The sequence below is a fragment of the Pungitius pungitius genome, chromosome 7, assembly GCF_949316345.1.
Source record: "Pungitius pungitius chromosome 7, fPunPun2.1, whole genome shotgun sequence".
NCBI lineage: Eukaryota > Metazoa > Chordata > Actinopteri > Perciformes > Gasterosteidae > Pungitius > Pungitius pungitius.
The window spans coordinates 14012295-14028580 of NC_084906.1; the positions used below are offsets into that span (position 1 = coordinate 14012295).

At 40.3% G+C, this 16286-nt stretch overlaps 3 protein-coding genes and 1 long non-coding RNA gene across 4 annotated transcripts; all 4 read left to right on the top strand.

Annotated features, from left to right (window-relative positions):
• The first annotated feature begins 1658 nt into the window (after positions 1-1658).
• LOC134132209 (uncharacterized) lies at positions 1659-3123 on the top strand. Its single transcript, XR_009956732.1, has 3 exons — positions 1659-1776; positions 1962-2006; positions 2259-3123. It is a non-coding gene; the product is annotated as an uncharacterized LOC134132209 (long non-coding RNA).
• A 61-nt stretch (positions 3124-3184) lies between these two features.
• On the top strand, positions 3185-4921 carry LOC119217277 (5-hydroxytryptamine receptor 3E-like). The gene is made up of 3 exons (XM_037470798.2): positions 3185-3625; positions 4182-4391; positions 4507-4921. The coding sequence occupies exons 1-3, from the start codon at positions 3385-3387 to the stop codon at positions 4788-4790; spliced, it is 735 nt and encodes a 244-aa protein (XP_037326695.2). The 5' UTR covers positions 3185-3384; the 3' UTR covers positions 4791-4921.
• Positions 4922-6036: 1115 nt separating this feature from the next.
• LOC119217276 (5-hydroxytryptamine receptor 3A-like) lies at positions 6037-10139 on the top strand. The gene is made up of 9 exons (XM_062563496.1): positions 6037-6091; positions 6485-6666; positions 6800-6844; positions 6961-7070; positions 7643-7812; positions 8011-8171; positions 8572-8782; positions 9132-9422; positions 9661-10139. The coding sequence occupies exons 1-9, from the start codon at positions 6037-6039 to the stop codon at positions 9876-9878; spliced, it is 1443 nt and encodes a 480-aa protein (XP_062419480.1). The 3' UTR covers positions 9879-10139.
• Positions 10140-10706: 567 nt separating this feature from the next.
• On the top strand, positions 10707-16000 carry LOC119216634 (5-hydroxytryptamine receptor 3C-like). Its single transcript, XM_037469662.2, has 9 exons — positions 10707-10761; positions 11805-11965; positions 12114-12158; positions 12673-12779; positions 13522-13691; positions 13894-14054; positions 14703-14913; positions 14990-15202; positions 15711-16000. Exons 1-9 carry the CDS (start codon positions 10707-10709, stop codon positions 15998-16000), a joined length of 1413 nt encoding a protein of 470 aa, XP_037325559.2.
• Positions 16001-16286: the final 286 nt, after the last annotated feature.

A 16286-nucleotide genomic window follows, 5' to 3' on the forward strand; every position in this document is an offset into this window, starting at 1 on the left:
GTTGTTTTGTTTGGAGACACTTACATACTTGTATAATTAATAATAACAAATGGTCCTATTATCCTTATTGGACATTAAATTAACTATTACATTCATTAGATGTACAAGCCTTCTGTGTTACATTGTGCCATTACATTGAAGGAAAACATTGTATACAAAATAAAATTACTTGAAAAGATTATTTCTTTTGATTGACATTCATTTCAAATATAATAATACAATGTTCCAATTGTTTAACTATTTATTCATTAATTTGAATGAAATCTTTAAAATGATCAAATAAATATATATCAATGACACAATCATCTTTGAGTCAGTATCAGACTGATATCAGTATTGTTTCATCTTCAATGTGGACATCCAATCGAAATGTTTGGAAACATTGGTGCATTACTGAGGTGAGGTACTGATATTGGGTGACTAGTCACTAGCTCATAGTCACGCTGAAGGTTGTGGATTGGGTTCAGGTGAGTGTTTGCCACAAAGCAGGAAGCACATTGTTGTAAAATATAATTGAATTTTGTATCGTTAGCATGTGCCTCTAACCCAACATACACCTCCAAAGTTTTGGCAATACAGTGTATCCCGTTTTAAAGTAGCCTTACATGTAACTTCATCTGTATATGCAGAACTCCCCAAGATGTGAGCATTATTGTTAAACCATTTATTTATCAAGCATTAATGTTAAATGCTTGAAAACACTCTTCCATTTAGATAAATAAAATAGTTTATATGTATTCGTATCTGGATATTTTCTGACTTTTGGGACTTTATGCAATTCTAGGCTTCTCTGGTAAATCAACTTTCCTTCAGATTTAAGACTTTGAGCACTTGTTCCATTATAGTTTTGCCATTTATTATATGCATTTGCCACTTAAATTGTACGTAGACAAATTTACAGGGCAGCCCTAAAAAACAACACACCACTCAGACTAACAACCGCCTTTGACTCAATGTTAATGTCTTTAGTGCTGCCCGCTGCAAGTCAAGCCTGCTAAGGTTCTTTTCATCTTCATCATCTCTGTGCTCATGCATGGTAAGTACAGCACCTACACTATGATAAAGTGGTACATATATATATATATATATATATTTGCATGTACATATATTTTGTAGGGGTAGTCAAAAGCTTTCATTGAATTCATAATAAATCATATTTGTTAAACATTATGACCCATTTTATCACTAAATGTGATTTTTGGATATGAAGAGTGAAGTTGCTTCTAACAACAGTCGGGTAAAAACCAACCAGAAATAGTGAGCCTTCGTATTTGACAGCTAATCAGTTCACTAAAATATGTTTTAGGGTGAAATGGCCAACGCAATAACAGAATGTTGATCCATGTTTGATTAGCGCTGTCTGGTTTGACAGTTGGATCTAGCGTCACAAGATTCCGGTTCGGTGAAGTTATAACTTTACAGTTACTAATTTTACCTTTAAACTTTAAATAAATTGTAAATAGCTCCAGTACTATTTGTGAGCATGCATGTGTTAATTGAAAAAGGAAGAACAATGTTCTTTTAGGGTACATTTTTATTTGTTTCGCGCTGCTAGTTTGTGCAGCTTATCTAGTCTAACAATCACACTGCGATTCCTTCATCCCCCCCGTAGCGCCCTGTGGTTCCGTCATGCTGAACTGCTCTCAACCTGACCCGCCCTCCTTGCTGTCGGCTCTCCAACCCGTCTTCAACCTCAGCATCATCCGACCTGTCGTGAATGTGTCAACTCCCACCCACGTGGGCATTGGATTCACCCTTTATGCCATCATGGGGGTGGTAAGGGACCATACATTACTCTAATACCAACTCACTATTAGGTGTAAGAAATTTAATTTCGTGGCCAACAGCACGACTTAATTTAATCTTTTTCAGTATCTTTGTGGTCTTTCCATAAAAATAACATATAACGAGAAGGAACTAAACTGCTAACATACTAAAACAACTGTTCGGTTCTTTTACAGGATGAAAAGGCCCAAGTCCTGAAAACATTCATATGGCAACATTTAGTAAGTAGTTGCTTTAAGATCGCAACAGAAGTCATGCATGAGAGTTTGAAAAACACAAAAGTTGTCGGTTTGGATCGCAGGTTTGGAGGGATTTCTGCTGTATAACAGCAAATGATGTCACCCACCAAAAAGATGTATCAACGTTTGTGGAAAAATAAGAAATAAAGACAATAGTGTGCCGCTCAGCTCTGTTAAATGACCTGAAAGCTGTAGAATTCGTCTTGTGTTGCGTCTGTCTCATTCGTGCTGCAGAGCTGGAGGAACGAGTTTGTCAATTGGGACCCAGAACAGTGCGGAACCGAAAGGATTTCAATTCCAAGGGATCTCCTGTGGGTACCAGATATAGTCATAAATGAATTGTAAGTACCAATCACAGAGCAGTTGTATTTTTGCGCTGACTTTATACCCTCATATCAGTGGCTGTTTGGGCTCATTTGTATTTTTGCAAAAGAAGCAGTTATGAACAATACTATTCACTAGCTTCTTTGTCTGTTGTCTTGCTGCAGTATGGTGAAGAACTCGGCTCCGTTCGTCCCGTACACTTATCTGTTTTCTGACGGCTTGGTGGTCGACGAACAGCCGGTCAAAGTGATCAGCTCCTGTAGGCTCGACATCTACACGTTTCCCTTTGACATCCAGACCTGCAGGTTAACCTTCAACTCCTACCTGCTCTTTGGTAAGTAGAAACAGATCCACACCATCTTTGTTAAATACAGATTGACGGGGAGGGGGGGTTTCACCTTTTTAATATACTTTTGCCAATTAATTTCCACAGATGAACATTTTTTATAACACTGACTATATGATTATAAATGGATCAAATCTCACTAAATCATTGATTATATTGTGTTTTGATTTTCAGCAAGTGCACTGCAGATGAACCTGTCATTTAGTGTAGAAAACATATTGAAACACTCTAAAGAAGTGATGACGACTATGGGTGAGTGGGAGCTCGTGGGACTCACAGCGACGTCAGTCCTCCTCCCAGCTTCGGGTGATGAAATGTACCAAGAGATGCGCTTCTTTGTAAGGAAACAATGCCGACTGAACTCTTATTGTCTGTTGCACAACGTTAAAGATTAGATGAAGATAGAGAAAGAGAAATAGTTTTTTTAAGTTTACATTTTTAATTAGGACAATAATCCATCAGAGAGTACAAACAGTTACCCCCCTAAGATGCATGACCATCATTTTACACAGTAATATGAACATAAATAATGTCTGTAGAACCATTACACTGCAGGTATTAAACTGATATAAGTATAGGAGATTGACTTTTTGCGTAGTCCACTCACTTTAAAAAAGAATATGACTTTGATGGCAGTGTAAAAATAAGAACAAATAAACATGTTATTTGTGTTCTGTACAGATCTAAAATATGAACAGTTCTGTGTCGGCGCTGCTACAGGTGTCCGTGAGGCGCCGTGCCACCCTGTATGTGGTGAACCTCCTGATCCCCAGCTGCTTCCTCATCACCGTGGACCTCTTCAGCTTCATGCTGCCTCCTCAGAACGTGGACCGCTCCTTGTTCAAGATGACCCTCATCCTGGGCTACACCGTCTTCCTGCTCATCATGAACGACCTGCTGCCCGTCACTGGGAACACCATACCGCTCATAAGTCAGTCCACCATAACCTCAGCTCATGTACAAGTACAAAAAAAAAGTCAGACAAATTTAGCCGCTAGCTGGTGATCACAGTTACACATTTAATTGCAAAAAATGTTTACATTTTGAGATGAGTAGAGATAGAAACAGAGCTAGAAACTAAGTGAATAGTGAACTTAAAGAAACAGTTTGTACAGGTATTAATAGGACCTGATAGGAATCTGTTATTAATAATAATAATAAATACATGAAAAAGACAAGAAGGTAAAAATGAAAAGAAAAATGCATATCAAATGACATAACAAAATGTTGATATAACTTATTTTACTGTATTAGGAGTATTAACAGTTATACATCAGCAAAGCTCTCAAAACAAATATAAAATTACACTAAGATTTGCTCGTATATTGACGATATTAACTTAAATGTGGTAATGCTGGATGTCAATGGCCTTTAAATATGTTAAATAAGCATTTATATATATATATATTTATATATATACATTTTCTAAAAAAGCACATCATATTATTATGATTATATTATAACAATCTTAATTACGATTATTCCAGATGTGTTCCTGTGTCTGTGCCTGTCTCTGATGGTGGCTAGTCTACTGGAGACCATCCTCATCACAAACCTGCTGTGCGGCTCCTTTCTCGACTCTCCCGTCCCGCGCTGGGTCCGAGTGGTCGTTCTTTCCATCCTGGGCCCAATGGTGCGGCTTCCTCCCAAGCCGGGGGATCGAGAGGACACAGTCATCCAAAATCCTGCCGCACAAGGTATTACGCAAGATTTAGGATGTGGTTGGACACAGGGGAAACATTTCTTTTTGTAAAACAATCTTTGAGTCGATACAAGTTGCCAACGGCTCCTTCCTCAAATCACGTACCACAGAAGTGAAAGCCTCCTCTGCGGCGGACGCGGACGGTGAGGTTTCACAGCAGAAAGGGCCGCTGGATGAGGACGAGGCCCGGCAGGAGCTGAGGAGCATAGGCAGCGACCTTCTGGCCATCCGTCTTCAGGTCAAGCAACAGCTGGGGAAAAGCCAGAGCTCGGAGGAGTGGATCCAGGTGGGATTCATCATAGACCGCCTGCTGTTCTGCTTCTACGTCCTCTTCATTTCAGTCAGCTTCATCACCATCATCACTATCTGGGTCCAGTCAAACAACATATCCTGATTTTGCTTTGACTTTCTTTTTTGTTTATTATATATTTTGGGGGATTGATCATGTTTTATCAAAGTTATTGTCAATTACTACCGCTAAGCATACAATAATTGTGTTGTCAAACTCCTGTTGACTTTTACCCTATATCGACAATTCTTGTCAAAATGTTCTTTTTTTCTGTAATGTGAAGCACTACAATACAATACAAGACATTCTAAACATAAACTGCCCCAGTTCCTTCTTTGCATTAGTTTAGTTTGGATATGAACTTGAAGTTGCACACCTTAATTGTGTCTGGCCGAGGAGAAAGAAATGAACTTTGACTGTAATAAAACAAGCAGCTGTGGTCTTTCTGAAAAAAACATCTCTTGTGTTTGTCTTCTATTGTGTAAAATCAAATATTATTTTTTTCTCCTCCAGTATGGATGATGGTGTTTCCCAAGCGTGTCCTTACATTTTTTTTTTATTAAATAAAGGTTCAATTAATTTATTCTTTGCCATGGACTTTAAGATTTTGCTGAAATGGTTCATCTGCAAGTGATATGTTGCATCCCACCTACACGCACTGAGCTGTATCCACCTTTCCCTTCTCCTAGGAGTGATTTTGAAATGAAATCAGATACAAATGGGTTGGAAAGGAAAAGCAGGACAGGCGGACTTTGTGATAGTATGTTGTCTGTTGATTGCTAAGTCACAGGATTTTTAAAATAGCATAAAACACCACAGCACTGGAAAAAGGAACAGATTGTAACTCCCGTAGGTGTAGGTGTTGAAAAATAAAATGGTTGAGTGCTTACCGGAGGTGTAGAACAACAAGTCCTCTTGTGTCCTGTATGTTTGTGATACATCTGCACCTACCCCAATTGTTATGGGTTTTTATTACCGTTCATTTATATTTTTGCATTATTGAGTCATCCTCAGGTGTGATTATTATCAATATCAAAGCTCCTTCCATAGCTGTTTTTTTTGTTATTATTTATGCAACAATATATATATATTATAAATAGTGGGCACTTATTACACAGTTCTTATTATACATTAATAACATTATCGGGACTCATTTAACATTTAGGTACAAAAAGCTACAAAGCAAACCAAATTGTACTTCTGCGGTTGGTCATGTGGTGGTTGTGGGGAAGTCTCCAGAGAATCAATGTTAGTCATTTCATTGTTCTGCTACCAGCAGGAGCTCTCTGTGCTTTACACCTTACTACATCGTCGGTTGTGGAGGACAGTTAGACCCTCAGAAACATCGAGCATGGGTCAGTCTAAGAGAAGAATCAGCATCATCTTGGGTTTGCTCTTAATGTCAGGTAATGATCACTTTCTATCATTTCCTAAGACACCGTCGCTGTTGTTGTTTTGTTAAGTGTTTTATTAAGTTTTAAGTGTTTTATTAAGTGTTAAGTGTTTTATTTTCTAAATGGACGCATTTATAGTTGTAAAACTTAAAAAATTCTCTTTCTGTGAAAAACAAGCAATACTGTTTTTATTATTATTGTAGTATTATTTGTAACATTTATCCTGCCTGTTTCAAGTTTAAACTACACTGCAATGATGCTGATGACATCTCCGCTGTTTTGCAAGGAAAAATTTGAATTGCTTGCATATGAGAATTTATAAATGGAGAAAAAACGTTAATTTCCTATGACATAGTTATGTAAGTAATATCAGGATTTTTTGTACAATGATAATTTAAAACACATGTTTCTGGTTGTGTTCAGTGTCTCTATGTTGCAGTAAACTGTCCTGTAAAGCAGGCCATAGTGGTCCAACCCATGAGTCCATCCAGGCTGTGTTTAACCTGGAACCCTTCCGGCCAGCAGTTAACCTCAGCAATCCCACCATAGCTAACATCTCCTTCACCCTCTATGCTGTCCTGGGGGTGGTGAGTTCCTCAGTTACTCCATGAGTTACTATGAAAAACACTAGATTGGAGATGTGTTGGTAGGGAATAGCAGACATATATTCATCCATCAATGCATTTTTTGTCTTTACTAACCTGATTTACTTTATTTCAGAATGAGAAAACCCAAATACTCACTACGTTCTTGTGGCTGAGACAGGTAAATTGCATGAAAAGATATAAAATATCTATACATTTTACGCTAAGATATTCATTATCACATGCAGGGAAACTTTTTAAAGAAAGGTAACCATATATCTGATTTATTCACTGCAGTACTGGCAGCATGAGTTCCTGGTTTGGGACCCGGATGAGTGTGACGGTGTCACCAAGATTTCGCTCCCTGTGAAGAATCTCTGGTCTCCAGACATCATAGTTTATGAGTTGTAAGTTATGTTTTCTGGCTGCTAACTTTTCTCCACTTAATGAATCCCAGCCAGTATGGTAGACACAAACTAAACAATTCATTGCAAAGTAGTTAATGCCACGAGACGGACGGGTGAACTTAAGGGCCGGTCACATTAAGTTAAATGCCACTGTCCCTGGCTAATACGGCAACTGCGGTGTCCTGATCTTGTGAAGAAGCTTTATATTTGCAAAACGCCGGAGCATCGAATACGTCTTCTCACTGTGGAGGTGCAAAATCATGCTCATAGGAGGATACCGTAACCAACAGTGCAGTTTCTGCCTGGTACAAAGAGGTCTGCCATTAGTCAGAAGGATGCCAGGATGTTGCCACAGGTTCTGGTCCTCCTCTGGACGCTTGGTTTAAGACACAAGCATGCTAGGGTCCAAGGGAGAGACAGCGATGTCCAATCGGGGATCTGGGATGGATCCACTCCAGATGTTGATACACGGTCATCAATGTAGTGAAAGGGATGTTCATTCGTAGTTTTGTTTTCGCTTTGGCCCCCAAACCTTTAATATATTTCTGTTTTTTCTCCGCCAACGCTCCCAGCGTGGATGACGATGTTTCCCAAGCTTGCCCTTACGTCTACGTCAACCACACAGGTCACATCCGCTGGGACAGGATGCTTCGGCTTGTCTCCGCCTGCAACCTGAAGATCTTCAGTTTTCCTTTCGACATGCAGAATTGCTCATTTACTTTCGGCTCCTATATGCATACTAGTAAGAACGGGCTTTTTAACATTTACGCAAAAGAACAAAAAAGTTCTCCGGTCCATGGCCACTGCTTAACAAATAAAACTGATAATCTGTTTTAATAAGGGAAACAGAATTGGTTGTTACATTTAGCTGCATTTAGATTAACTTTACCTATGGAAGTCACTAGTTTTACTGTCTCTAATGTGTTTTTCTCTTTCACAGTAAGGGACGTGAGGCTCAGTCCAGCTTTGAGCTTTCAGGAGATGTCTCGAAACTCAAAGCGTTACCTGGAAGCCAGTGGGGAGTGGGAACTGGTGGACATACTGGGAGAGGCCTCCATCCTTCAGTTTGGGGTCGACGAATGGGACATCATCACCTTCTGGGTGAGAGGAGCTTAACCGAGTTTAGCTCTCTCCTGTGAGCAAATATAACAGCTGTAAATAAAACATAAGCTTCTACACTGCGTCGGGCAACCAGCAGAGGGACACGATTAGAGGCTGGGGCATATTTTGGCACGTTAAGCTGCTAAAGAGACGTATATCTTCTTTGAGAGCAAAAACAGTGCTACAAGGGAGTGAACATAGGAATTGCTCCAAAACAGCTGAAAGTGTAAAAAAGTTTAAGAGCTGATGATATGAGGACATGATAATTTGGTTTCTATTGCTCCCTGGTTGAAAAATCCTTGATTGCAGGTTAAACACAGACATGACGATGTGTGATACAACTGTTTCCTCAAGAAGGAAATATGTGACCAGACTTTCCCAAATTGCTTTTGTCCCCTAGGTGGTAATAAAGCGGCGGCCGGTGCTCTACGTGGTCAATCTGCTGATCCCAAGCTCCTTCCTCATGCTCATCGACATCCTGTCCTTCTACCTGCCCCCCCACAGTGTGGACCGCGCCTCCTTCAAGATGACTCTCATCCTGGGCTACACCGTCTTCCTGCTCATCATGAACGACCTGCTGCCCAGCACGGCCAACGGCACACCCATCATAGGTGGGCACTTCTGTTGCCTGGGTCATGGGTCCCGCCATCATTGACTACATGTGAATCCACAATTTACATCAACAGTGATGGCCTTTTCTCTTTATCATTGAGATGATTATGGGGATTTTAGAAATAAATTGTACACTTCAGACCTGTTTTATCTTGTTGTGTCACTACATCATGGCGTGAAAAGTCATGCAATCAACGGGTTCTTTGTTTTTTTTAATGGGTTTCAATAAAATGGACCAAACGTCTTGTTAACTTTCTGCAGATATATTCTTCTGCTGCTTGCACACAGATGTTATACATATGTCCTTAATATGTATCCTTTGATCTCTCAATCTGCCCTTTAATCTAGGTATCTATTTCTCCGTGTGCCTGGCCCTCATGGTCATCAGCCTATTGGAGACGGTCGTCATAACGAATGTCCTCCACAATAACACCATGAAATATAAAGAGGTTCCAAGCTGGGTAAGGGTTGTTGTCCTCAAGCACATAGCCAACCTCATCTGCTACCAATGGCCGGAGCGTGACAAGGCCCCCGCTACATCACAGAAGGATGAACCTGAAATTTTAAATGGGGACTCTGGGGTGTGGATTGTCCAACCAGCCAGCCGGACGCCTGCACAGGACCAAAGCAGCAGCCTAGGTAATCCAACTAAAAGGCCTAACACCACTATGACATTTCTTTCGCTGACTGGAGCTTCTCAGTGGCCCAGCCCAGAGAATACTACCAGCCATCTATAGATGGGAAATATCTGTGATCATCTACAGCCTACACAACAATGAATCAGTCATTTTGTTTTGTTTTTGACCGTAATTTGAGACAGCAGCACAATAGTTCAAATCAGATCTTTCCTGTTACTGTTCCCCTTACTGTTCCCCAGGTGCAGCTGCTCTGCCTGAACTGCAACAGATCTGTCGATACCTGGGAGACCTTCATGACCACCTCACCTCAATGCACAAGGAGAGCGAGCTGCAGGACCAGTGGTGCCATGTGGGATATGTCCTCGACTTCCTGCTCTTCCGCATCTATCTGCTGCTCATCTCCTGTTACGCGATGGTCATCATCTCAATGTGGTGCGTCTGGATCAGCCAGTCCTAAGGGAGCGATTTAGGGACAATTCATAAGGTAGTCCAAGTAACACATGAAAACAAAAACAATCTGTGTAGGTAGAAGATACAACAATGTCAATGTTGTTAATGAGTCAATGTTTAGTTTTAGTTTCACAAGGCAGCACCAAACCTAACCTTTTTCTTTGTATACGATAGTCAGAGTGAATCCTCGATTCTGATTGGCTGCAGGGTGGATGTTTAATTTGTAATGATGGACACATTTTGGGGCTGTTCTAATAAAGTAAATTAATCTGGCATAGCAAGTCCCACCATAACCCTTCATATCTGTATTGTTTGAATGAAGATAATAAAACATAATTAAAAAATACGTGACATTGACATTTCTGTGTTTAAATGTGCATGTTTTTCTTGTTCACCAAACCAATCAGGACTTTGTCCTTTTCTGTGACATTGGTTAACCTTCTTACAGTCAATGTGAATTACATATATGAAACAAACATGCACCCACAGTGTTGACCTCCACTGACATTCTGTGGAAACAGTATTACAGACAAACTGAGACAGCCACCGGCCAAGTGCATACTCTTGTGCTTCTCTTACGTCAACTGTCACAAATTGAATTTGTTGACACATGCACATGAAGATGATTCAAAAACCTGTTGTTCAATGCAAACATTGTGCAAACAGGCATGTTCTAGAGTCAATATTAGTCCCTTGGAGGAGGTTACACATTTCATTATTGACTATACATAAATACATTTTGCACATCATCTAAATCTGCTGGAACAGACTGCTGATGATTTTTACTTGGGAATCTGAGGGACTTCTCAACATAACGGCTTCACTGAGAGAGAAAATGATAGTTGTGAAACGTGCCGAGCTCATCTTCATCTGTTTCATGCTGCTTCATGGTAAGACGATTTTACTATCCACAAAGTACAAAGCACTACGTTTGTAGCTACTTCTGGTCCTGTACAGTGGGAACCTCACTAGAAAACATAGTGATGAGAAAGATCTATTTAAAATCTAGTTTGATGTATATATTTATGGAACACACAAAAATAAATCATATATACAGTGCGAGTCCAGTCCAAGTTTGGACACATTTTCTCATTTAATTGACTTAAAAAGTGTGTCCAAACTTTTTAATGGCACCATACCTGCCATCAGTTTCTTTAAATGATATAATAAACATGTGACTAAATTAGTTGATAATGGCTATTTGGCACATTCATTATTATAAGAATTAAGTATTATTTAAATTTCTATTTCATTCCATTTTTTTAATACATTCTTAGATTTTATTTTGCAAGGGGAAATCGGGAAATATTTAGTAAATGTAGCAACCTTCATAAAGTACAGTTACCTTTCTAAATAAGAATGTTAGATTCAATATTTCTATATCATTATTATTAATAGCAGTGTGATGACAGGGAATTAGGGCCACATGGAAAAGAACAATTATTTTGTTGTCAGGTTGTGAAGAACAGTTCCCTGGCTGGTGTTTATTTAACAGCTAATAAAAACGTTGGTCACAGCTAATGAAGACTCAGACGTCTCAGACGTCCAAAGGTCTATCCAAGTATGTGTGTGTGTGTGTGTGTGTGTGTGTGTGTGTGTGTGTGTGTGTGTGTGCGTGTGTGTGTGTGTGTGTGTGTGTGTGTGTGTGTGTGTGTGTGTGAGGTCCCAACCTTGTTATAAAAGGGGAGAATGAGTATTAATAAAAACAACAACATGGATTGCGGGCAGTATGACCAGGCACATATGCGCTGATGTGTGCGTGTGTGAGAGTGAGAGTGAGCGGTCACAACCTGGTATGTTGCCTTTTATACACACACATGCACACATAAATTAAAAATGTGGACAAAATGGCGGTATGTGCAACCCCCCACACACAAATATGGTAGTTCATAGTCATCTCAACTGATGTTTTCTACTTTCTCTTTAAAAACAGGTTTTGCCGCAACGTTGAATTGCAGAAAGGCAACTCCTGAATCTTTGTTTGCTGAACTTGAGAAGAATGTATTCCCTAAAAATCTACTGCGACCTGTGAACAACTTTTCAACTCCAACTATTGTAACAATTGGAATCACCGTGGTGGGAATTATAGGAGTAGTAAGTCTACTAAAACAGCTTCTCATGCCTGCAAATGAGCCTACAAGTATTGTTTTGTTAATTAAGTTTATTTTAATTGTTTATAAAATGATATCCATAATGAATCATTACTACTCTAATTTGTCTAAAAGCTGTGTTTCATCAACAGGATGAAAAATCCCAAACCCTGACAACGCTTCTGTGGCAAGTTCTTGTAAGTTCTCAGAGGACTAACAAATGATCTCGTTCCACGTAGATGCACTAGAGATTATATCAACTTTTAAATGATTATATACATTCTGATTTGTAGAACAATAAGCTTTACGTTTAGTCTTTTTTGTTACCTCTGGTGGGTTAGAAATGGTTAAATACTAAGTTAATGTTAGTGAGGCAGTCGGTCAGAGTGGAGTGAGTAGCAGTGGTAATGGTCTCTGTTGAAATATAGAGCTGGACAACATCGCCGTAACAACAAAAGAGGAGACCATGTTGACGTATGATGTGACCAAGGGGGATCAGGTTGAACAGAAGAGGACCGAGCACCGAACCCTGGGGGACGCCTTGAGTTGCATCAGAGTTACTTCCACGCAGGCTAAAAAAAGACATATAAATCACAAAACGAAGTGTCAAGTGCGAGCAGTATAGGGGTTTATCTTAAAAATGTAGTTTTATTGTTCAAATGAATGGCATTTTCAAAGCTTCTTTACCATTGGTTTTGTTCTGTCTACAAGGAGTGGGACATCGAGGGACTCAGCTGGGATGAGAAGGAATGTGGCACTAAAAGAGTCTCTGTCCCTCGAGAAAAGCTTTGGGTCCCAGATGTCTTTATTACACAATTGTAAGTTAAAAGATGAATAATTAACTTGGGCTTTTTCCAATGATCAATACAATTCAGATAAATATGGAAGCAGGGTTGGAAAGTCAAAATTCTGAGATAAAAACTCATTGTTTGGTAGATTGACTTTCCAAACTCTCGTGGCGACTTTTTGTCAAAAGCGACCAGCGATGAGTCCAGCGACCTCATCTGGGAGGGAGAAAAACTGGGACGTACACAACCAGCTGCAAGGAGCCTGCGCTTATCTTGGGTCATAATTTCTACTTTATAAGTCATACTTCCTAACCCTTCTTTTTTTTGAGGCGGAAATGGGCTTCTATAGATAAATGAGCCTTGGAAGGTCATGTTCACGGTCATGTACGTCTATGCGCACTCCTAGTTCTCGATCTTTCTTAATTGAAATAACGATACATACAAAAAATCCATAAGCAATAAAAAACATCAAGCTTTCAGTGAGAGATATTAACCTTCTTGTAATTGAATTCAGCTCCTCTTCTCATGTTAACCTACACTGCAGATTTTATCGTATTCTTTTTTTTTACGTTCTCTTTTTAACAGTTTTTCTTTTTTGTTTAAATCAATGTTCTTCACCGTTTTAAGATCCCCTTGCTTTATGTTTCGATGTTTTTGATGGGAAGCACCTTGAATTGCCTTGATGTTGAAATACACATACAATGTCCTTGCTTTCTGGTAAAGTGTGTTCGTTTATTAATCAGTAATAAATTATTATTATTTTCTATTTCAGCACGGATGAGGACAAGTCTCCTAAAACTCCCTACGTCTACATATTTAACACTGGTCGTGTATATGATGATACGCCGATTCGTGTGGTCAGCTCCTGCCGATTAGAAATCTACACGTTCCCTTTTGATATCCAAAACTGCTCTCTGACCTTTGGATCATATCTACACTTTGGTAAGACCGCCATAAATATAAAATACAGTTAGATCTTTTAACGGTGACAATAAATGTCTTTTGTAAGCAGTAGTGGTTTAAATAGGGCCTGGACTGAATTAAAAAGAGTTGCCCATAGTTTTGCTGTTGTCCCACGTTCAGATTATTTGACAATATAAACTATAAGAAGTTCTTCTGAAAGTGAAATGACATGTTATTCAAGACACAGAGATCAGGATGATGCACAGCTCCACATCTGAAGAGATCCTGGCGGAGTCGCACAATGTGTTGGAGACCAATGGGGAGTGGGTCCTCGCAGGAATCACTGTGGCTTCTTCTAACCTGACCTTAAACTTGGGAAGCTACTCTGAGGTCGAATACCATGTAAGTACTTTTTATTGGATGTACAGAATGCATCAAGTGTGAAGTGAAAAAACGAAAGCCACGTTCCCATCTGTGGTCCAACATCGTTTTACACTTAAGATCAGTATTACGTTGCTCTTGTAATATATACAGCATATATGTGCTGTATATATTACAAGCTCAAAAAAAAGTTGGGTAAAGTTACAAATTGGAGAAACACACAAGAAAAAAGTACACAGCCAAATATACTGCATACGTTTCAGGCTACTGCTGACTGTCTCTCTCTGAGACAAGTATTTGGTCCATTCCTTCCTTGACAGTTATTCAGATTGTCATTGTGTTTTTGTATTTTTTTTTTTATTTTGTGTCTAGTCAAACTGATCTAAAATAGTGGGGCAGCGTGGAGCCGGTTCCTGCTGAGAAAACCACATAAATGATTGGATTTTGTAGCATGCGATAGAAAAGAGGCTGTTGAGCAACTCGGCTCTCTGCCGAAACATTACAAGGTTACTATTAACTACTACTACTATTAAACATTACTTTGAAAAAATACTATGTGAGAAGAAACCTAAAGTGAATCATCTGGCCTTCAAATACGGAGCGCAATGAAGATAAATGCTCAAAGTGTGCTTTAAACGTTGAGGCGTTGTCCCTGCGTCTCCTCCCAAGATCATTTTGAGACGCCGTGCCACCCTGTATGTGGTGAACCTCCTGATCCCCAGCTGCTTCCTCATCACTGTGGACCTCTTCAGCTTCATGCTGCCTCCCCACAGTGTGGACCGCTCCTCCTTCAAGATGACCCTCATCCTGGGCTACACCGTCTTCCTGCTCATCATGAACGACCTGCTGCCCGTCACCGGGGAGACAACGCCGCTCATCAGTGAGCCACACCCTGACCAAAACATTAGGACTGAGGACTATTGTGAAATGTGCTGAAATGCTTTTGTTTCCCGCAGACGTTTTCTTCTCCATCAGTCTCGCTCTGATGGTGGCCAGCCTGTTGGAGACCGTGTTCATCACTAACATCCAGTACCGCTCCTGCCCGGACCGGGCCGTGCCTCACTGGCTCAGTGTCCTCGTGCTACAATACCTAGCCGTGGTAGTTTGTCTCCCTCGAGAGGAAAACAGCAGCCGAAGCTCTATTTTTCTAAACCCTTCTGCTACCAAAGGTATGTCAGTATTGTTTTACATTTACATTAAATATGAAGGGCATGAGAAAATTGATGGGGCAATTGACTAAATAGGACATTATTTGCAGTGTTGGTGTCAGGGCCGGGTCTAGGCAGGGGCAAGAGGGGGCCTGGCCCCCTCAAATAAATGTTGTACCCCCTCAAACTAAATCTACTAAGCACATAAACTGCACAATGCCGACCTCAAGATTTGTGGCTGCCCCCTCATACATGCCTGTCTAGACCCGGCCCTGGTTGGTGTTGATATCGTTTAGAGGTAACAACTAATGGACCAAATTATTTTCATGGATGACTATGTTATTGCTTTATTGAACAACTTGGTAATTATATTTCAGAAACCAGTTTTCCAAATGATAATTTCAACAAACACCTACAAGCCAATATGCTTTCCGAGGCTATCGGATAATCTAATCTATGTGCAATTTAGATTGAATACAAAAAAAATGGCTGAAAATGTCCAATCAAGCTTTGTTTTTGAATGAATCAGGACAGAATTCCCGCATCCCAAACGTCCCGGGATTCCACCTCGAGTGCCTCCCCGGTGACGCGGCCCCTACGGAGCCGGGCCTGGACGAGCTGAGGAAAGTGAGCAGAGATCTCCTGGCCATCCGCCTCCGGGTGGAGCAACACTTCCAGGGGGGCCAAAGCAGGCAGGAATGGCAGATGGTCGGCAGGGTCATCGACCGCCTGCTGTTCGGCTTCTACGTCGTCTTCATCACGTTCAGCTTCGTCACCATCGCGTGCATCTGGACCTGGAGCAACTCGTACGCGTCGTGATTTCACGTGAAGACGTTCACGCGCCACACGTGTTGTGTTGGCTGAGATGTTTATTCACTAATAACATCTTTGTCAATGTTTTTAATGGATTTATTTGAAAATAAAATTGCCTTGCCTTTGGAGAACCCAAGTTTGATCAGTTCATCAGTGCGTATGAGCTGAATAGGTTTGTCCCTCCAGGTGTTACAGGGATCAGAGTTCAAGAGAATGAACGGCGGACACATCCTCGGCACCGAGGAATAGAAGTGCCGAATATCTTTTCAAATGTGAGAAATGTGTTTGAGAA